At 40.1% G+C, this 23,446-nt stretch overlaps 1 protein-coding gene across 7 annotated transcripts in view; it reads right to left on the bottom strand.

Annotated features, from left to right (window-relative positions):
* FAM13C (family with sequence similarity 13 member C) overlaps window positions 1-2,176 on the bottom strand; it is a 55,189-nt gene extending 53,013 nt beyond the window's left edge. For all 7 annotated transcript variants that reach the window (XM_074924476.1, XM_074924477.1, XM_074924480.1 and 4 more), the window contains exon 1: window positions 2,037-2,176. In XM_074924476.1, the coding sequence (XP_074780577.1) occupies window positions 2,037-2,098 (62 nt within the window). In that variant the 5' untranslated portion in view covers window positions 2,099-2,176. The remainder of the gene's footprint in view (window positions 1-2,036) is intronic.
* Window positions 2,177-23,446: the final 21,270 nt, after the last annotated feature.

The raw sequence follows: 23,446 nt of genomic DNA, 5'->3' as shown, positions 1-23,446 counted from the left end.
ACCTTTAAGATGTTCACATGACCAACTGCTAAACTAGGCTGCACGCATGGCTTGCTGAAAGCTTAGCAGCCCCAGGCACTTGCCTCATCTGGAGAAATTTCCTGAAATTATTGTATCACTGATTTTGTATCATTCTGGAAACCCTGGTTTTGCCTTTGCCGCAAATAAAGACAGAAATTGTCAGATGAGGACGTCTAAAGTTGCATGGCAAGCTCTCTCTTTATCCTGCTAAATAAAAGTAACCTATTTTCAGATATGGCCAGCACAAACTACTAGTGCTGAAATCAGTAGGAATTGTGTATCCTCAGCAGTTCTCAAAAAAGGCTTTGGGGGGGAGGCTCCAAACAGGGTTTAGGGAAGTCAACTCCGGAAACCAAGGTTGTTCATTTGGACAATGCTTTTCAGATCTCATTGTTCACTGGGTTTGTTTTGTACAAGCATGTTTCTACTTCTATGTTTGGAAAGGTAAGATTAAAACTTAAAGCCCCTGAAACAAAACCAACAACAGGTTAAACGAGGGAGATTCACCCTTCAGGCAATGCCCCGGCTCTGCCATGCCGCTGCCCCTCAGCTGGGCACAGCCCAGCCCCGCCTGCCCCCCTCTCCCCATCCCCAGGGCAGCGCTGGCACCACGCAGTCACCCTAGTGCCATCCTGGCCTTTGTCTTACTGGTCACATGAAGCACCACAGAGAAAATCAGGTCCCAAGAAACCTTAAGGGTAAGGCAGGCACAGGGGCTGCTCCAGGGGAATCTCTACTGGAAACTACGGATGTATTTGGGGACAGAGAAAAGAGAAGGAGAAAACAATATGAAAAATGTACTATCTAATCTGGTTATTCTTCTGTGAAGGGGGAGCATCCCAGAATCTTACAGACCACAATTTCTCACTTAACTAATAGGGACGCAGGAAAGTAATAAAATAATACTTAATGATTCTTATTACTTTCTATTAAATCTTGCCATATCTGCCACAATCACACAAAAAGCATGACTAAGATCAAATATTAAATAAAAATGAAATAAAGCAAGGCAATGTAAGCAAATAAAGCAAAGCAATATAAGAGAGGGAAATTGTTTGGATCCTCATGAAATCTTACTTTTCCTGTAGTGACTCTGACAACACTTATGGAGGGCTCAGACAATTGCAGCTTGGCCTGTCCCCACAACACTTAGGCAAACAGCCCACTGTCCAGCTGGGGCTTTTTTAATTATGAGCATATTAGCAGGGTAAAACTCACCTAATACACAAACTATAAATAATTTCCTTCCTGAGAAACTGCTTGGCATATTACTGCTGAAGAATCTTCCCTAGAAGCTTTTGAAACAATCAAAAGCATGCAAAATAATAGAGAACACCAACATTTCAGTGATTTAGACTGAAATAAAGCAAAGACCATTTCAATTGTAAGAGTTCCTAAAGCCTTCACCTTTCTAACTTTCTGATGTTCTCCCTGATGTTGTTCTGTTGTCTCTGTGAAACAACAGCAAAAGTCAACATATATATCCTTAAGATCATGATATATATGAAAGGCCTTCTAATGAGTTTATGGATTTGATTCCAAAGAAATGATGTATTTGGTACTTGGCTTGTCTAAATAATGTATCGTTATTTTTTCCAAAATATTTGCAAATTTTTAATTTTCTTTCTAATAATACTTGCAGGAAGTACAGACCATGTGTTCTCAGAAAACAGACATACTCGTGTTGGTCAAGATCATCAGTACCCGAAATGAGCAATATTTTCACAGGAGATTTTTCCTACACTGAAAATCATGTATTTAAACATGTGTGATGTGCATCAAGCATATATTCACCCAGAAAGGTAAATGCTAAATGGTCAGAGAACATGTAAAGGCAGCTGTTTCATGCAATCCTTCCCGTACAGTCAATAATACACTTAGATTACAGAAAACTGAATCAAAATATATGACAGAGAGCTTGGGACTTCACACATACTATTTACAATTATTTGCTACGGTAACTGAACTCATCGTTCTTATTTAAAAACAAGGACATCTGTAAAGTGTTCACTTACTCTGCTAAAGCTGTCGTGCTGAAGGGATTATCCTGAATGCTGAAACAGAAACAAGAAAACATCAGATAAGTCAGCAAGGCAGGCAGGCTCCCTGTATCCTTCTCGGTTGTAGGAACACATGCACAAACATGGCATTGCGAAGCAAGTCTCTGTGTGTGTTAGCTCTACACGCACGACCGTACCTTCGGCTGCTCTGCACATGCTCATAATCGAGGAACCACAGGGATTAGTCCTACAACACACAAAGCCCATCCAGCAGCGCTTTGAATTAATACAGGGACGCAGGTAGTCTGTGGGGCTCAGGAAGGGATCATCATTCTTTGATAAGTCTAACAGTGCTGCTAATAAAGCCTTGGGTTTACAAACAAGCATTGGGCATTCTGTCCTTTAAAAGTTTGCTCTACGTAACCGGCTCCTCAAACACGGTTGTTTTTATTACTTAAATAGGGTTGCTGAGCTAAGATCTCTAGATTTTTCTTCTTGTTTAGTGGTCTCTTACACACTAAGCTCATGGCCAAACTCCAGGGGAATCTATGAAAAAAATAATGTTGCAGAAAGGACAGGTCAAGTAGCAAAAGGTTATTAAGCCAACAGCAAGCAATAGACGAAACCGTTCCTGTGAAAGGAATAGGCTGCTGTGCTCCTGCAACAAAATGCTTCGGATCTGATGTAATATATTCAGTAAGGGTCAACTCAGGATACTGTAAACTGCTGGGTTTGAGGCAGCAGTGGAATTCCCCCTCGAACACCACCTCTCAGACCTAATAAATACACTGTTGGATCATCCTGAAATCTTACAGCAGCAGGGGGAAAAAAAAAAAAAAAAAAAAAAAAATCTCACTTCTACATACCAAAGCGGGGATTTTTATTTTTATTTTTTTCTGTTTGAGTGGAAGGCAGGGCAGACACCAGCATCTTATGAGCCCTCTTGTTTGTGACAATGGCACCTCGCAGATGACAGCACCAAGCAGAGACGTGCAGCATCCTCCTCCCTGCAGCAGCTTGTGCCTCTGCCTGGTGTTGACACACATTTCCCAGGCAGCAGCAGCAGCCGTGACAACTTCCCTTCTTCCACCAACAGCACTGAGTGTACCTTACCTTCCCCTCTCCCTAGCCGTCCTACCTGCTTACACACACTATTTTGCTCTTTTCTTTCCCATATTTTGTGTATCTATATATATGTCCATTTATATAACGGCACAAATTACCTGGGGACCAGAGTATCACGGCCCGTCTATAGGGCCTTCTGCCCTACAGAGTAGCAGGTTTTGTGAGAGAAGGGTGAACAGAAAAGCTAAATTTAATGGTTAGCATTTAAGAATTGCCTTAGACCTAAAATTTCAATTTTTTTTTTCCTCCTGTTTCCAGTTTCTTGGGTCTGACCATACAAATGTCTTCATTGTTTTTCTATTTGCAGGAGAGCACCTGAACAAAAGAGATGCTTCTAGCTGTTGTGGCAATCAAAAACTCCATTTACATGTTCAAAGAGTAGAGGGGGGTCACTAAAAAATGTGATATTAATTTTAATATCTTCCAGAATGCTTAAGTGCTAGGCTCTTAATTTTTAATGGTTTGGCTAGGTTTACAGCCAGCGTTTCAAGTGTGTAACGGAGGAATGACAACTTTTAATGACAAAATCATATTGATAAGTATCACAGCTTGATTAAAGTAGAGATTAAAGAGAGACTGGCTATTTATCCCCACTTGCCTATGTACACCCACAGAAGAAAGAGAGCGAACACAGAACGGTCTTGTGAACGTGACTTTTCCATTTCTACACACAAAAGTTAAGGTCAAACTCTCTGCTAGTTCCTGCCCTCTGTAAGCACACTGCAGGGCTTTGTCATTATTACCAGTAACAGAATATGGCTGAAGATCAGTCTGTAAAACAGAGATGCTTTGGACCGGCACCAAGTTTTAAAAATCATCGCGTTTCCATTGTTTGTCTGAACTTCAGGGCTATACAGCTGTTGCTAAATCTCTTCTAGGCAAGCACTGTACGTTTATTTCAGGGCACTCCCAAACTTCCATTTGTTTAAAGATGGTGCTTAACGTGTTACTGGATAGTCTCTTCTTGTAAGGTTGGGAAATCATCAACAAAAAAACAGATTTAGTGGGAAAGAGAATAGTATTAATAAATGCATTAGAGCAAAGACCAAGGATTTGCTCCTTGAGATCTTGATCTTTTTGGTAAAACCCAGGATCCTGTTTCAGAGCTCATCTCCCAATCAGATAGATGAAGCCAGCCTGCTCCTGGGGATGCACGACCCAGGAGAGGACCTGCTGTAGACTCACAATAACTTTACTTTTTTTTCTCCCAGAAGGAAGTAATTTCTCTTTAGGGACAAAAGCTTATTTCACCAAGAACGTTGGCTTGGGCCTATCATCTGTCCCACTTCTCTCCATCTGCTTCCTATCCTCGTGCTCTGGGTGAGACTGGAGCAGACAAGGAGCCTCTGGCCTTACCCCACCTTGCAAGGTAGAGCCAAAGATGCTTGAGCCTGCATCTCTGTTTCCCTCTAAGTCTCAAGCACAGGGGCTTAATACTGCATAATACTGCTGTTACCTCCTTATTTTCAATAATGACATTAAAGTCAATTAGGTCTGTAACGCCATAAAACATCACTCTTCAACATACTGAAATTCTCAGTGCCAGATCTATTTCATCACCACATTCAGAGGAAGTGTCAGGTCTTCATCATCCTGAAGTCCCAATGAAATTAATGGTATGCCTGTGTGTGAAGCAAGCTTTGGATTTCACCACTGAGCAGCAAATATACATTTAAGGACTTTATATTTTGATAGTCATTAAAATACATCTTTCTGAAATTCTGAAAATAAAGGCTTTTAAATCTGTTTTTTCTTTCCTATGCTGAACAAATTAAGTGATTCATATTTCTGCAATACTATACATATGGAAAGATACTTTCTCTGTTAAGAAGCTTCCCGTTCTCTAGCCTGTTTTGTTCTTACCCTCTTTTGCCAAATGTTGATCAAGCCAACATAAATATCACATGCCTGCTCTCAGCTGACAACAAAAACGTTGAACTCCAAAGCAAACATCTACATATATTATGGAGATACCAGGATTCAGAACTCTGTTGCTGTTCACTTTTGAAAATTTGACTAATATATTGCCTATTTATGGCTGACAAACAGACCGGCACAGAAATTCCATTCTTTATTTGGTTTGTATCGTCAAGAGAATTACTGCTAGGTCAGGAGGAAGATTGAAACGAATCACTTAGGCTCCGGCTCAGGGAGAGGAGAGAGGGGGGAGAGGAGAGGGGAGAGAATGCAACATTCAAGATAAAAAGGCCATAAAAAAAAAAAAAAAAAAGCAGGAATAATGAAGCTTGTCAGGCTACAGTTGTCTAAATGGTCACAAACACACACACACTCCTGCAGACTTTGTGGCAGAACAGAACCTTTGCCTCAGTTGCGAGAATTTGCTCATCTCAGTAAACGGCTGTGTTCTCTTAAGGGCATTTCTGACTCAGGTAGATGATGAGGCCTTTTAGTCTTAATTACAGAATAATGAAGAATTTGTATTGGGAAATAAACTGCATGTTTAGAGAGAGAATTACATATTTACAAAGAACTCTAAACTCTCTGAGGTTCTGGGAAAGTTAGTATTTCTGCCTTTAATATCTACCGTTTAATGACAAATTCGGTGCAAACCTATAGGGTGTGATTAGCATTTATTGGAAGACTGTTTTCTTCATTATTATTTGTTATTCCACAGAGTCCAAAGTGCTTGTGCTGCAATTGCTGCATCAGAGACAATCACATTTTGCACTGTGGTTCGGCCATAAAAGGGACCAGCGCTAGGCACTGTGGAGGGACGAGAGGGACACGGCCTGACACACACTGTGCGTGAGGAGGAGCCCCAGGCGACTCCCTCCACTTCTGCAAACAAGTTACTCATGTTCCACTACCCAAATAAAGGGAAAGTTGGAATGATCTCCCCCCTACGGCCTCTCTGGATGAAGTCAAGTCATCCCTGCCAGAACCAGCTGAGTTCAGAGACTCATAAAATATCAAGCAAATTTGTTTGCCTTGGAGTACGTGTGTTCCTGCCAAGTAGCAATACCCTGAAGTGCTCCAACAGTCCTTCCTCTCCCTCTCAGATTGCACCAACAAGGAGACACTCTCACTCCTACCTGTATGAGTACACAGCATATGTTTTCACGGATAAAAAACATTCAACTCCGCCAAGGAGCAGATTAAATATGCTTGCTTGTCAGGTCACACTGCTACGTCTGAGGTCACACTTACGACAGAACACTTTTATTTAACCAGAAAACAGACTGAGGGATTCTGCAGTAACTCATCTCTGCCTTCAGCAACTCTGTTCTCTTCCAACACACAGGGCTTCCCTCTGGGGTAAGGGCAGGGATCACTCTGCAGCAAAATGTTAGCGCTGTGGATCCTTCCAGTGCCTTGCCCTTTCTTCAAAAAAAATCCTGCAGGACACTTTTGCTCTTTTCCAATCAGCAAGTCATAAACCAAGGAGTTGCCATGTGAGAGAGAAGTCACATGCCTCTCTCCTGTAGTGATAAATACTGAATGCTACACTCCGCGGCTCAAAATATTCATGTGTTCACTGATTTGTTTTCTTGAGGCGCAGTCTGCCTTTTCATGGATAACGTGATTCTCAGAGACATCAGAAAACATCTTAAGACAAATTAAACTAAAATACAGCAATTACATGTAGGAGCCAGTTGGTGAGCTCAATCCCCTTTCTATATCTTTCATTTTCTCAGTGACCTAATTAGCAGAATTGTCTGAGCGAATGGACCTGGGGGGAAAAAGAATTCAGCTGATCTTGCTGTATGGCTCAAAACGCACAGACAAGCTCATGCAGGAAGAGACTCGAGCTGAGCGTAGGTGCAGATCCAGTTGTCATAATCCAATCCAGGGCAATTCCATAAGGCGTAGATATGTTGGGTTAGATAAAACTGTGCAACTGCACAGACCTTCAGGGTTATATTTTCTGAAGATATTTCAGCGAGCGATCAAAATGCACATACCTCCTTACTCAAGCCTTCTGAGCAGTATGAATCCATACACATTCCCACAGTACACCCAGGTTTGCACTGCGAGAGGCATATCTACCCTGTAGCCATAATTCTGGCAGATCCCTGTGCTTTTAAAAGGAAAAATATCATGGGACTGCACAATTTTGAGCAGATTGGAAATTCTGATTTGTGAAGCACTTCAGTCCCATCACTTGGATTACATTTCTGCAGCTCGGGTACACACACCTGAACTGGCACTGACCCTGCCAATGGGGAAACTTCCCAAGAACATTGATGATCACTGGGGCTAGACCCCACACTAAGCTCCCTGCCGGAAGGCTACACCACTACTGGTGCCCTGGTTAACTGGCATAAACCTACATCATATAGGTCTGCTGATTTAAGGAAGTGTGCTAAACTGGAAATACAGAACTGTGCCTCTAATTTTGTTATTAAAGAACAAGATGCTCTATGAAGTGCCATCAGCTCTGCTGAAAATCTCTTAAAGATGCCCAAGAATCATTATCCAGCACGCACTAGGCTGCACCATAAACCCGACTGTACCCATCAAACTGGTGCTAGTGACTGAGCCATCACAGGCATTAAAGCTTGTTTGACTGCAGTCATCCACTGCAGAGAATTTAATACTGCCACAGGTGACAAAAACATTTCCAGCAGGTTGACATCAAAGTCGGGCTAGACTCAACACAGCACTAATTCAAACCCAGTTTTTCTCCTGAGCATTGCAAGATGGAGAAAAATGCACACACACACACACCCCCTTACACCCCTAATTCTACTGAGGTGCCCAGAATGCTTCAGCAGATCACTACACCCAAAAGTATACATTCTTATTTAAGAAGCCTTGATCTTCACCATTTCTTACTTAAGAAAACATCAGAGTTGCAAGAATGACCTCTCTGACTCAATTTATCTGTCTGATGTGTCTGCAAGCTCACCATGTTCCCTTTGCTTCTGATAGCAGGGAGAGAAAAGTCAAATAAAGGCAAAGACATTGTAAAAAAATAATACTTCTTCCATGGAGCACAGCATGTGTGGAGGATGTGTTTAGATCGTGGCAGCAGTGGGGTTTTTTGTTTTGTTTTGGTGGCGGTGGCTTTTCAAAACTGTGCTGCCTCTTTTTTTTGGCTGAGCTATCTAATAGCGCAGGAATGGTGCAGTCATGTTCCTCCTTCAGACTCCCAGTCTGGTTATTCTAGAGGCCTACTAAAACCGATGGAAAACATTAACAGTATTAATCAGTATTACATATCAGAAAGTTATTAAAAGGAATTAGCATCTTGTGAACATCAAAAATTAATGAAAGACAGAAATAGGAAGTTCCATACTTTGTGTTTCTTTGTCTGAAGACAATCACAGACAACTAGACAGCTCAGCCAGGAATAGATTTCACTCTCAAACATTCAAGAATGTCCTTTTCTTTCTAAAAGTGCAGATTTTGCTCAACAATTTGAATGTGATCATATAGGTAGAGGCCAGACTGTAATTTCTGAGCAAGAATGCCTAATTGATGCTTAAAGGTATAGATTTCCCAGCATTTTTCCAATAAAAAAATTAAATGAAAAGGTGAACTCGAGCTAAACCACTTTCTCAAAAAGTTGACTATTTGAAAGTAAAGGGAAAACCAAGCAAAGAGCTGCTCATACATTCAAAAAACATTAATGCCTTTTTCTGTTGGGTCTGTGGATGAGTGGAGCCAAAGAATTTGGTTCCTGTTAAGCCTTGACACTAGAAAGACCTGTGTGAGATATGTATGAAGGTACCCTCATGGTTCTTGGCTCTTTCTTGGGGAGATGATTGTTGCTGTCTAGAGCAATGCTGATTTTGATGGCTAATCTACTTGTTTTCTGAAAGCAAAAGATAAACAAGAAAGCACATGGCTTTTTTTTTTTTTTCCTCACATTTCCCTTTGCAGAGCTCTTTCCTCACCACCTGGGAATCTAATTGTGTAACCTGAGTGCACATACACACACATGCGTGTATAAACATGCTTATATTTCCTCCAAACATCTATTCACAGAGCCATAAACCTGAAAGACTTCAGTATTTGCCTTTTCCCACAGCTGTCTGTAGGATTATACTTACTTATGAGGTACTTGGCAAGTCCTGCTCACTATCCTCCCCCATGTAACTAGCAGAGTAGTGCACGTTACCTCGCCTCACCTGTAGCTTCATCTTCCCAGCAGCACAGAAGCCAGAAGGATCGAAAACAAAATCTCTACCGGTGTAGAAGTCACATTACAAAACCAACTTACAGCAATTCCTGCCTAACATCAGAGCTTATTCTCAGTGATTTATAGGTCAACCCACCACACCTCTTTAATTAGCATTGTCAAGGAGCTCCATTACATCAGCATTTATGTGTTTATGTCCTCCATCAGCAATTACGTGTTTTTCAAAGGGCACCTGGCCTTCTCCCCAAGGATGTCCTGTGCACCACATGGCCACCACTGATTAGTCCTATAGATGTCTGAGGCACAGTTCGGGTAACATTAAAAACAGATTCACACCGAATCCCCTCTAAGCCTCTTTCCAATTTACAAAACATGTGTGTGTGTATGTGTGTCTTTCTGTGCTCTGAAAACACCAACAGGCTGCTCTCAGGGAGCTGGGCAGCCCTACTGGAGGTCCATCCAAAGCTGTGCTAGTTCACACCACCCAAAGGTTGCCCGCGATATTTATTAGCCAAGCAGGGCTGATCCCTTCGATCTGATGTGCCTGAATACATTTTGGGGTATAAAGCCAGACAGATCCTTCAAGTCCTTGAATATTTATTTTTCATAACTTGCTTCCTACTTCTTCTTTTTCTTGCCCTGCAGGAAAATCTAACTGGTACACACACACGTTACGAAGTATTAATGTATAAACTAATCAGAGATATAAAACATAAAACTACACCATTATATGCCACTTAACTTCAACACGAACTACTTTCTAGTTACGAATCTAGATCATATTCAAAGAATTTTGAATAGCCATTACTATTTGTGTGACACCAAGAATGATGACTAAAATTCGGAAAGAGCACAGTAATAAATGCATAAACTGTAACTTGAGACTCTTGTAGTATAATAAATAACCAGAACTACTTCTCATCTGAAAACAAAACAAAATATGGGCAGTAACACATGGATGTTTAGGAGGGAATTTAGCTTTACCACTGCATTACCTCGCTCGTTTGAAATCTCTGAGAAACTAAAGATAACATGGCTTCTTACATCTGAAAAACCAAGGAATCTCTAGTTGCACACGGTAGGTACAACTGCACAGGACACGGGATTCCACAGAGTCCTTTTTAACCCCCTCCACTGCAGTCGGTACCTTTGTACATATGAATCTCCTTACTCCTTTGCCAAGTGTTTATTAATTTCAGGGGTTAGTAGGGTCAGAAAAGAAGTTAATGTCATTAAGTCAAAATTGATGTGATGTGTTTATTTGCATGTCCTTTTATGAACTTGCGTGCATCACATAAATATAAAATGAAGACAGATCCGACTTCCAACAGGCCCCTCTGGAGCCCCCTCTGAGCCATGTAAAAGCCTAACAAGAACTCCATTTAGTTATTTCTGCCTGTCAGTTCAGCGTAATATTTCTTCCCAATCATCTTACCTCTCATAAAGAGATAAAGCTGTCCACATGGCAAAAAATTTTGGACGGGGAGAGAAGAGAGAAAAGAGCATGGTGGGCAAAAGGAATGAAACCGATACCGGATGACATAATAGGAAGGCACAAACAAAATAGAGAATACAACAAACAACATAAGCAAACAATCACAATGTAAAACCCAGTTGTGATGGGCACCTGAGGGAAGTCCCTTTACTTCTGAGCTTTAGCTTATCTATTTTTGTGGGGGTTTATGAAGCTCCAGTTGCTCATTCTCATTTCCACCACAAAAAAAACCCGCATGATAATGAATCTCACCATTTTCTTCTTTTTTTTTCAACTTGTTTTTCTGAATTTCTATTCACTAGTCAACGACATATGAAAACCACGGTTTCAGACCATTAACTTTTCCAATATCATGATCCACTGACATCAGAAAAGTCTCCTCAGTTATGGCATATTCCCTAGCACTCGTATTTCACTGAAATGCCAGGAATGTTAGCAGCCACAGTCAGTGGTCAACTCCTTCTACCTTGTTGTTTTAATTTCTTCTCATAGCAAGTAGTCCTCCTCTCTTTGGCTTCTATTTCTATCCAGGCTCATGACCTGTGCTAGTGTCCTACCACCCACTCTTTTAACTTACCAGAAGGACACGGCATTGCTCCTCAGCGCAGATAAAAGTTTGTTCTGAAGTTTGAGAAAATGTAACTCTCAACACGTTTTGTTTTTCCCAGTGAGCAAAATATTTTTCTTATTTCTTTTAGACTGATGGCAAGGCAGAGGAAATTCTATTTCACCCAAACGTATATTCTCAGCAGATTAGGTCTTTCAACACAAACAGCCAGGATAGGACACAGTACTCTACAGAAATTAAATAATACAATCTTGTTACGTAATATTCAGCTTTGTGGCATAAAACCAGAACCCTACAGAAAAATAGAAGTAAACGGGACAGAGGTGACTTACACACGTGTTTCAACTTACCTTCTCATTACTTAGAAGCATTTTCTTTTGTACAGTGGTTGTTTGGGGAAGAGATAAACCTGTGGCAGGCACTGAATCAGAGGGAACACAGGACCTAATTTCTTTACGAAACTGAGGAAATATCCACATAATCACACACCATGTGTACTCCTGGCTTTTTATTCTCCTGCCGCACTGCGTACTGCTTAAGTGTGTGCGTTTTTATCTTTTGAGCTGGCTTGGTTCCCTTGTTATCCTGAGATAGCACTGAGCTCAAGCATGTCTGCAGACGTGCCCTGTACCAGGGCCACTGGGACATCTCCATTTCTTCGGTAATGATGTTTCTTGCCCCAAATACCAAGATCTGAGCTCTGACATAGCCAGACCACAGGTGATCTACCACCAACGGCACAACGGAAAGGTCCTTACAACAGCCCATGGTTTTCATGGGCCAAGCTTTGTGGCTCTTTCCAACTCCTAAGAGGAGGTCCTCTTCCAAGGACCAGGGCAAATCTGACTTAATGAGACTTGGCAATAGAGCTGTCTTTTCATTCTGACATAGAATTAGTTCACTAAACTGCTGTAGCACACACAGGGAACCGTCAGTCCTTCTGTTATAAAATGCATCCCATATTCCTTTTTTCCATTGGATATTTATTTTAATATGTTCCCATCTCAGGTTAGCAACAGCTTTTTAGTCTCAAAAAGAATTTGAAGGCAAGAATTCTTTCTGGGATGACCTTGTGCAGCTTTATAACAACCGATGACACCCAACAAACGTCCTTTTCTCACATAGATTTTGTCCCAGTGAAAACTCTCTGTGCCTCAAGTATTTCCTCGATAGATCTGCTGAAAGGAAGGAGAAGCCTGTGGGAAAGACATTTATGCAGGAAGCAGCTTTACCACTTTGCTATCTATTGCAATAGCTTTGTTACAAAAGGGCAGTGAAAACTACTTTTCCCTTTTAAATCCTTTGTTGTAAAGCACATTGAGTGCTCTTCGTGACATCATCACACTTTCTAACTCAAATTGTCTGTCCCCCGACCTCTTCGATAAACTAGAGACAATTGGTTTTGGTTTTACATTATTCAGCAGAGAAGTAAAAATAAGAAAGATGTTTTCATTCTAGTTTTAATAATATTTTTCATTTAGTAGTCATGCAGCACCAATCAGCAAGACACCAGTCATGGAAGAAACCTTTATTTCTAGGTGAGCTATCCAGTTTTTCAGAGAATTAGAGTCTTTAGAAAAATTCCCAGAAGCAGAGCCAGTGAAAATAATAAATAATCCATGAAACTCTGACTGTAATATCCTTTTTTTTTTTTTTTTTTCTCCTGTAAAGATTACAAGGAAATGACATCTTGCCTTTATATTAACAAAAGTGCTGACAGTACTTATTAAAAAAGAGCAATTAACATTGCAGTCTAAATGTGGGCATATTCAGGAATATTCAGAGCTACTGTAACTTCCCTCTCTTTGCTGATGCTTGAAGAACTACAGCCTGCATTTTCTAACCCAAATCCAGGCTCCCAAACCCACATTTAAGCACCTACACAGTTTCAGACTAATTTTAGGTAGCCACCAAACCGAAAACATTTGGCCAATATATATTTTGCTAATTTTGTGACTAGAATGTTGGTTGTAAAGGCTCTGGGATTATGCCTAACACTACAGCTGTGTTGATGCATGCTCACTACAAAGATAGAAGGAAAAAACGCAACACATCCAAACGCAGCTTCAACAGTTATTAAGCCGCCAACCCAGTTACCATCTCAGGATATATTTGTGCCACCGCATCCTTTCTTGGTTTTTTGTTCCTCACAAATCATCTCCATTCTGTATAACTATCCCAAAGCTCCTGGCTCAGCCACTGTAGGTGGCCAAAGGGCTAATGTAAACCAGGATGACTATTAATATCTCCTAACCCCCACAGAAATGGTGCCAATCATGGATTGATAGATCCCTTACTTGCTTGTCTCTCTCCGTGACTCAACACTCGGCATATTTCATTGGGTTTTTTTATGGAACTCAAGTGTACTCAAGTGTTTTGAAAGAATGGGCCAAATAATGACATTGTAAACCGCCCAACACAAAAAGGTATTCAGCACAGCATCAGGCAGAGTAGGGAAAAGCCATTCTCCAAAGCAGTAATAGTTCTTAATACAGCATTACTCATAGCTGCATGGAGAAACAGGAAAACAAGATAATCTATAGCTACCAAAAAGTAAGCATGACTCAATTTGAGTGACTCATGGTTGTGACTAACCTGTTTAATAACTCTCTTTTAAGAAAAGTCAGCCTTTAAATAATTTGTGCATGTTCTTTCTCAATTGCCTTGCATTCCATAATTTTAAAATGATTACCAAAGCACAATCACAGTCTAGAGCTAAGCAAATCACAATGATATATAAACTTGTCTTCAAGCTTTAAATAAAACATGTAGTAAGTGTTAGGAGAGTGCATTTGTCTAGAATCTAGCAGATCATTTCTTAGCCGAACATAAGGCAAATCGAACTGAATGCCAAACGGGATGGATGGAGGGTTGAGTCATCCTGCTATCAGGTGCGTGCACCCTGCCTGCAGGTGCTCTACAACTCATTGCTCAGTTGCATTAGAGTTTTGTGCAGTGAATTTCAAGCAGAATGAAAAAAGTAGCTGAGTCCTCTCTCAGAAGCGAATGTCCTGAGGACAGGAGCAGCACTGCTTTTGAGGAGAGCTTGAGGAACTGTCATCTTCTGGCAGAAAGCATTTTGCATTTTTAAATCAATAGGGATATTAAATCTATAAAAGAGAAGAAAGTTTAGAATTCATTCATTACTACCCCACTCTTCAATACAGAGTAAACATTCCTCCTCATACTGTGCTAAAATGAATCCCTGATACTTGAAAATGTTTATAAAATCATAACCACTGTTTGCACCTGTGATGTAGAGTAGGAAAATGAATTTATTTCTGGTTCATTTTTACAAATAGTCATATGCCAAAGTCAAACAGCAAGTAGGCAGAAGAAAAGGAACCAAATGAAACCTGTCCTCCAAGTGCATCGTCAAAGAAAGCTTTTTAATTTCAACCCTCACCACAGCGTCCTGTCAGCCTTTGCAGCAAATGATGTTTATATCCCCCCAGTGCAGCTAGCACTAACTGAAAAGGCTGAGAAATCAGCTGAAAAGACATACTGAAATTGCCCATTGCATGGTGCTGTAACTCATCTGCTATTCTGCTCTATCATTGGGTGAATCTATAGAGGTACCACGTTTCAAAATTACACTTACATCTAAAACTACACATACAATAAATCATCCACGTAACATTCCTCAAGAGTCCCTAAGCAGGTTTACCTGACATTGCCACTAATGGAAAAGAGGATTAATGGACTTTATTATTATTTATTACCCTCCCCTTGACTGTAGAAATTCCAGTTGCTTTCCCCAAGTTGTTGCTAAAGGCCTTGATCTGAATCCCTACTTAAAGCTTTAGGTGGGAGAAGCATGAGAACGGGAACAAAAGGTTTGTGCTGTCACTTGGGGGATCAGGCAGTAAAAAAGGACAAACTAATCCACACCTAGGAACTGATTATTGATTGATCGCTTAACAACTGCTGTAGACCAGTCAAGCATCTGTCTTCCACTGAGAGAAAATTTCCAGGTAATTTGTCAGAAAATGTTTACTTATGTGTGCTGATGAACTCCTGAGTTTCCAGCTACCCTCATCATCCTCACTTCCTTGGTTGAGTACTGTAACACTTTTCAACACATCTGAAACTATTTCATACTCAAAATATGATAAACTGATTACAATTAATGCAGCAGTCATTGTGATAAACCATCTAATACACCTTCAGGAGTTTCATCTTATGCATCAAAGCTGCAGAGACTCTGTAAATAATAAATATGCCAGTGTAGACATATTCAGGCTCTTGCCCAAATACCTTTTGGCTCACAGCAAAATAAGACTATAAAGCATTTCCTCAGTTTATTTTTAGGAGGTGGTCATTTCATTTTCTGGGAAAAACTACATTATGCAAAAACTATATTATGCAACCCTACATTTCATTAATATTTTGTTTGTTGGCAGTAGCCTGTTCTAATTTTCAAAATCCATTATGAATGTAGGGAATGATGCCCATGAAAAGGGTGAGTCACAACACTGCTGCCACTTGAAATGAATAATCATCAACTTTTTTCATAATGTCCTCTGATCCGTACAAAAAATAACTTTCCACTTTAACAGGAAAACTTTGAGAAATGGTGAAACTGGAAACACGTGTCTCAGATGTAGTCTTGAAAAATAGTGACATTCTCCCATACTGTTTAAAAGAAGTCCTAATAAAATTAAATTATTAGTAGTAGCAATCTGATTACACAGCAATACAAAGCACACAACTAGAATAACGTCAGGACATACACCCTCCCACGGCAGGGAAATTACATACAGAGTATTACAGACATACAAAAGAATTAGTAAGAATTTCAGAGAGATACTGAGGAATTCCTGCAAATCTCAGTCAGCTAACTGGACAGGCTTTTTTTTTCACCTGGCTGTACTCTACCAGTCTGCAAAACCTGCAGATGAAAGGTCACGGCGGCCACCCTGGAGTTGAATTCTCAGTCTCTGCCATATAGTGAGTTACATCAGACTTCAGCAGTGGCACTGCAGCTCCCTGCTCCAGAGCACGGGCCTGGGACACGCACAGAATGTCCAAAGCCCGCAGCAACCCTCATCTCCAACCTCATCAATGCATTTTTCTGGAAAGCCGCCAAGTTGTTAACATGTCAGATGTGAGATTCCTCACCGTGGAGCTCCTACGAGATTCACAGCTAGGTTAGCCTCGTGAAACAGAAAGTCCTGCTTTGCTGGATAGATGCCCTAAAACTGCTTTGCCATCTCCCACATTTTTCTTGTATTCTCTTCACATGCTTCGTTTCCCACCTGCAAAGCTGCTGGCCTCCTTGGGCTCTCAGGAGGACAAATCTTAGAAGAAGTTGGTCCTTAACGTGTCACTTCAGCAATTAAATATTTTAAGGAAATTAACTCAAACCTCATATATAAGACCACCACCTGGTTCTTCCATAAGTCATAAGGAGGCCAACAGCCAGTCTGCTTCCAACTTAGGACCATTGCCATCATTTTAAAGTGTCATCATAGCACTGATGTAGAGAGCACAACCCATTTCTTGGTGCAGAGCAGCCACCTAAGCCATGAAACATCCTGAGAATCTTAAGAATCACATAGTTCTGTAACTCAAACCATCAGCCAGCCATCCCTGTTTCTATATATGCTTTCCAGAGTGTGCGGTTTTCAGAATATAATTTTTGCTATTGCTTAAGTGAACAAAACGTATTACTTAGCAGGAATTGTAAGTTTAAAAACCACGCCACAATTCTGAGAATCTGAAAACCTGTCGTTAATCTAGTAAAACATTCTTGTAAATCCATTTCAGATACAGACACAGGCAACATCTGCCTAACAAAGTACCTTCCTACCATCACTCACACAAACACAAATTAGAAATATATAATCATTATTTGAATGGTTTCGTATTATTTACTTTGAACTCTTGTTAAGATGACTTTACTAAATCCCTAGACACTGAATATGAGTTCAAATATTCCTTTCCATTTGCTATTCAAAGCAACATCAAAACTAAAAAGGTCTGGACCCATAAACAAAGAGATGAAAAAAGTGTTGCTGCTTCCTTAAAGATCAGTCTAAGAGAAAGGAAGGGGACAAAAAAAAAGTTATTGCCTGGCTGGGATGTGCTGATGCTCTCAGGTTTACTGACACTAAGTCAGTAACACGCTAAAGCCCCGTGTTCCACCCACCATGTATGCTAAAAGGCTTTTGCCTTTTGGGATCAAAACCAGATTCAGGGCAAGGTAAAAAAAGGGAGAAATGGCTCTTATGCCTCAAAAAAAATAAAAAGTTAATTCATTGTTGGGGGTGAGGAGAAATAAAACCTCTCAAAAGATTGAACAGGGTAGAAGTATCCTCAGTTCATGGTTGTTAAGGCGGCTGACAACCTGAATTGTGGGGTGGGAAGATGCACTGAAACAAAACAGAGCGGGGAATCGGTCTCATGGTGAACTTGAAAATTAGAAGACAAAGAATTGAAAGACTGAATCGTGATAAATTTCCCGTGAGCACAGAAAGAATTAATTACGATAACAGAAATATTAGACTGGAAGAAAAAGCACTGATAAGAGCCAAGGTAATTTATCTTTCCTGTATTTATAGACACACACAAATCCCCCTCCCGTTGTTTTTTAGGTTGGTTTTTTTTTTTCTTCTTCCCCAAATCTGTAATAACGACCCTGCAAACAAAACTGTTTTGATGAGACATCTTGCGAGTGACCTGTTCTTACTGTGAGTTGTAGGGACACTCCTGCTTGACATCCTTTCCAGCTGTCTCCAAAATCAGGCTGTATGATCTCTGAGAATCTGAAAATCTAATTAATCCAGGGCAGAGGTTTGGGTTGCTAACTGTACTTGCTTTATTTTGCCATTTCATTCAAGAAATTGTAGATGTTACACTTTTTTATTGAATTAATGCTTAGAAATACGCATGGCCATAGACAGCCATCTGCTAATTCTAGCCGTGAAATCAAGCCCAGTGACCTGAGCACCCCAGATCGTTAGGATTCAATGTTTATGAAATACAGTAACATATGCAAACAGGAAAACACAATCTGCATTTCTCCTTTGTTTACATATTCATTAAACTGGATTTCTGCATGTGCAAATGATCAGTTGGTTGCATAAGTATGTGCACAATACTTATTTGCATTAAATCATGATAAAACTGATGCAAATTATGCGGGAAACAGACTTCTCATGTGCCTGTTTTGATCTTCTGGCTGTTTGCTAATACTCTGGGTTTTAGAATATTCAATGGAGTACAGTTTATACCTTAACCTCTGTGAGTTCGGAACAATTAGAAATAATTGCAGAACTGACTGATAAGAACTTGGATTAAAATTAAAATTACCATAAAGTTAAAAAGAATATTTTTGTACCCATTTTCCTTTCTGGATGTGATAAAGCTAATTTGACTTTAAAAAAAAAAAAAAAGAGAGAAAGTTTTCATTTATTACCAGAATTGTACAAACCTTTTTTCATATCCAACTACCTCAGATGGTACAAGGTTTAAACTTTGATTTATATCAGCCACAGAGAGATTTACATTTTAATTCATCCTCTCCTGTCGCTAGCTCTAATTTGCAGATGTTGTGCACATAGGCTTTCACTCTGAAACAGAAGCCGAAATTCTGGCATCTTCAATGTTTGGAAGACATTCATATCTGCAATGACAGAGACTAAACAGATCGGACAGATGGGCAGATGAGACTGGGAGACGGAAATAAGTTAGGACTTGATGTCACCTAAGTACTAATTTATTTGGAAGCTAGGATATTTTCAACAGCACAGCATAGAAGAGTCATTGTCTCTAGTTAGAATCCTTCTGTCCAGCTGGATTCAAATATTCCAGTAACATTTCTTAATGGATTTTTTTTTTTTAAATGTTTGGTTTTTGTCAAATGCTAACGTGTGAAATCAGAATATGCCCAGCTAATTTAATACAGTGCCTAAGAGCAACCCTTGTATGGGTTTCTAGAACTAAACTAAAACCACACTTGTTCAGAACTTCATCAGTTAGTCATCAGTGACAAACTGATGAAAAAAGAAGTGAAAAGTACCAACACAGTACCTATTTTTATCCAAAATAAAACATTTCCATTTGCAGATTTTTTTAAAAGGAAAAAAAAAAAAGTTTCATACAGTGACTTAGAAAGAAAAAGTATGGAAAGAGATGCTTACACTCTCCCTAGCCTAGCCTTCTTTTCTCAGTCTCTCAACCTCCTACCATTCCCATAACTTGTGCACACATGCTAGCAGGAATCACAGTTCCTGGAGTGTGAACACAAACTTCAGCTGTTCATCTTCAAACAATTTGCCTCAAACTGTGGGCTACAGAGAATTAATCTCCCCTGACCTCTCCTGTTAAACTGTTCCAGTTTGTACCATGACTCAAGACAAGGGCAGGTTTAAGACTCTGGATGCCTCTCTTAGTTTAGTGACACCCAATTGCCCACATGAATCCCGTTCCCCAAACTTAAGCATTATAGAAATATATTGATGAACTTTAAAAAGAAAAATAACTTGGAAGGTTAGGGACTAAAATTGTCACCAAACGCAATCTGGATGAAACTGCACTTTTTAGTCAGTGTGATATTCTATTTATAAGGCACAGTAAAGCTCTGACTGAAATATACATTGCTGAAGAGAAACACAGCCGTGTCAACCTCTGGCTGGGGATTACTTAAAATTGATTCAAACATCCGAGCACTAATTCTGTCTCACTTGAGCCATAATGCCAACCAACGGGAAAGAGTGGTTCAGGAGCTCAGGAGCCATTCTGCTTTCTGAATGCATCCTCACATATGACCACGTTCAAGAAATGTATTAATCACTCGAGGATGTCATACCCTGAGCTCCTGTCCTAGTCTTACCACACCAGTGAAACAAGTAGATACTCTTCTGGAGCACGAGGATATAAAAGATATAAATAGATATACCAACCTTTTTCCACAGCAATTTTGACAGACAAAACGAAAAGCCCAGTGCCATTCAACAGAGATCCTACCAAAGCAGCCAATGCCTTCTTTCAGCAGGCTGTTAAACATATATTTATACAGTATTTTGCAAAGAAATCCTACATTACAGATTTTCATCTGGGCCGAGTCTTTTATGTAGATCAGTGTGACATAGAAGTCAGAACTTTGGTTTTAAGTGAACTCCTTCCAGTCAGTTCACTGCACGTCCAAAGAAAGGACTGTCACAAAAATACACATGTACATAGATGCATCCAGTTTTAGTTTCTAATATTCACATTTAAAGGCGTCAGAGATTTAAAACTGGCATCAGAACTCAGATATTTCAGTGGCACTGGGTTTAATATTCTTCCCACTTGCGATAAGTTTCAGGACCAACATGATTTTACAGGTAATGGTATCATTAGAATACTAATAGTTCCCAGTTGCATGCATAAAGCTGGTTTAAGGTCAAATCCAGCATACATTCACAAGTGAAATAGAAGGACCATAAAGTGAGAACTAACTCAGAATGGAAGTTTAGTTTTGACTGGCACAAATCAGAAGTGTCGGTTAATGAATTATTCCCAGTGAATTAAACGAATGAGGTGTTCTTCCTGCCTGGTGTACTGTAGGCACTTTCACTTAATATTTCACATCAGATGGATGAATCCCACGTGTCTTGATCTTCCCTCGTGGAAAACCTTGACTCATCTCCCCAGCCGGTACTAAAAGAGCATAACACTCTTATAAGCAACAAGCACAGAGAAACATATAAAACTGATATGCTTACCAACAGATGTAAATATTTTTAACTGAATATTTCTTTTAAAAAGGTGAAACCAGAAGCAACGTGCTCTGAAGCCACTTAAAGTTCCAACAAACTGTGCTCGATTACCCCTCCGGTGGGATGTGACAAGGGTGATAGGATCTGTCACCTAATCCTGCATGGCCTCGAACCACCTGCAGACCAGCTGACACTGTTCAGGTACCCAAGCGCTATACGTGTCTTCGCATACAACAGTCGCATCCCTTGTAGCTAGGGCAGAACTCCCGCCACACCCCTTGGCTAACGTGCCCAGCATACTCCAGGCTACCAGATGCTGCAATGCAGACTTGTTTTGCCTGTCTAGATGTTCTCTGGGAAATTGATCCAGGTAATTTACAGCCACTACACTGTCAGAGCATCATAAACTACTTTCTCAAGTCCTAGCGATGGGCTCCATTAATTTATTGAAACACAAATTTCGCATTAGATTTTTGATCTGTTATTTTGACAAATCCACTAATACTCAGACAGATCATTTTCATCAAGCATACATTATTTTCTGCTAGGGTACAGTATATATTCTCTTCTGAATTATTACAGAAAGCCTCTGTGCAAACTAGTGATGTATTACCCCCTGTGATACCGTTATGTACAATAAATAGTCGCAGAGTCCCTAAATTATTCTGCATGATGTGCTTCAGAAGCAGAATTTGCTCGTATTTCTTTAAGTGAAATATAGCTGGAAGCCAAGTGGTTCAAACAGAGCTCATTTAGTTAACTTTAAGCAAAAGAAATGTCTATTTTCTTTTGTTCTTCACTTCCATATTTTAAACTAATCTAGGAGGTCTGAATCACCCTATTTTACCTTCAGTTCAAACCTCACAAATAAGCACATCACAAAAGCTAAGGAACTACGACAGATGACAAAAAGCACTGTATAACTGAAGATAAAGAAGAGAGAGACAAATTATTTAAGTGCTGAAATAAATCGTTCAAGGATGTTGCTCAATTTCCATCTCCGCTGTAGAGATCAGGTTAAGACAAATGTCTGTAAGGAATGTTTAAGTGGAGTTTACCTTGCCTTCGGGCAAAAGTATGGATTAGGTGATCTCCTGAGGTTTCCTTTCAGGTCTGTGAGTCTACAAATATAGTAGCATTAATCACCGCCTGTCTTTGGAGTAGCCTTCATGGTCCTTGTATCTCTCAGGGTGACACTCAAGAACTGCAGCTACTATAGCAACATCACAGAGCTACTTCACCTTCTTCTATAGGGCAAAACAACGACAATCAGTAATAGTTCTGAGACTTGCTAGAACATGTGCATTTTTTTTTCTTCAGCTGACTATATCTTACCAGGTAAGACAAAGTATTTGAAAGGATTTCAAGCAACGGGCTTTCTAGTTGGCTGGCAAAACCTTTACAGATCGTCTGGTAAGAAGGAAAAAAGCAATGTACTGCCAGAGTTCAAGGAGTTGTGAGATCGAGAGCTGCTTGAAGGGAATGAAGACTAAGGGAAGGCCTTCTGCACCTGTAGGTTCCTGGTGGTGCCCCAAGACCATATGTGCAAAAACCTGTGGGAAGGAGAGCTTCATCCATTCAATGGATTAAGCATTTTTTTCTGTTCTGCTGTGGTACACTTAGACTTCTGCTCTTCTCAAAAGCCTGTCACCATTCAAAACAGCTACTACAACTGAAAATAGTGCTTTCCATCTTAAAGTTTCCTTAGTAGGAACTAAAGGATGGTAATAACTGCATGAAAGCCAGGCATCCATTTTTATCACCTCCTCACTGCCCAACATCTCCAGGTCAGGAACAGGTTTTCAATTTCTTTTTTGGCATCCACAGCAGACCTGTTTCAGGAACACACAGTTCTGTGTGAGCAAGAAATCCAGAAATACAGGCAGTGTCTCTGCAGAGCATGCAGACAGAAACTGATACTGTAATCCTTGTGCATTTAAAAAAAAAAAAAAAAAAAAAAAAAAAGGACTTATTATTTCTTACCCTGAGATTAGTCATTCAATTATACCTAAAGTATAGCTTGAAACGTAACAGGCAAACTGCAGGAGAAAGCATTTCCGGAGTTCAATTTTTCTTCTGTCACAATGACACGTCAAACTAAATGACAGCTGATATTACAGAAAAATAGCCTGACGTATTGAGAGAAGTAAACAAAAGAAGTACTTGCATTTTATCCTTCTGGCTTTAAAGTGAGCACTTGACCGAAACATTATGAACTGTCATAACAGAACAGTAGTGTGTATTTCCTTTGCGTTACCAGATTTTCGTTTCTGTTTGTAAGAGCTGATTAGTCCCAAATGCTGAAGGAAAAAGAGAACAGCACATGCTGCATTAAGGAAAGTTTTGCCGTGCTTCAGACTGGGCAACGCAGCTTGAAACAGCGGCTGCTTTGACAAAAAAATAAACGCAAAATCTATTGTGAATTTC

The sequence above is a fragment of the Athene noctua genome, chromosome 21 (assembly GCF_965140245.1).
Source record: "Athene noctua chromosome 21, bAthNoc1.hap1.1, whole genome shotgun sequence".
In the NCBI taxonomy this organism is placed as follows: domain Eukaryota; kingdom Metazoa; phylum Chordata; class Aves; order Strigiformes; family Strigidae; genus Athene; species Athene noctua.
This window is presented reverse-complemented; position numbering and strand designations above follow the sequence as displayed.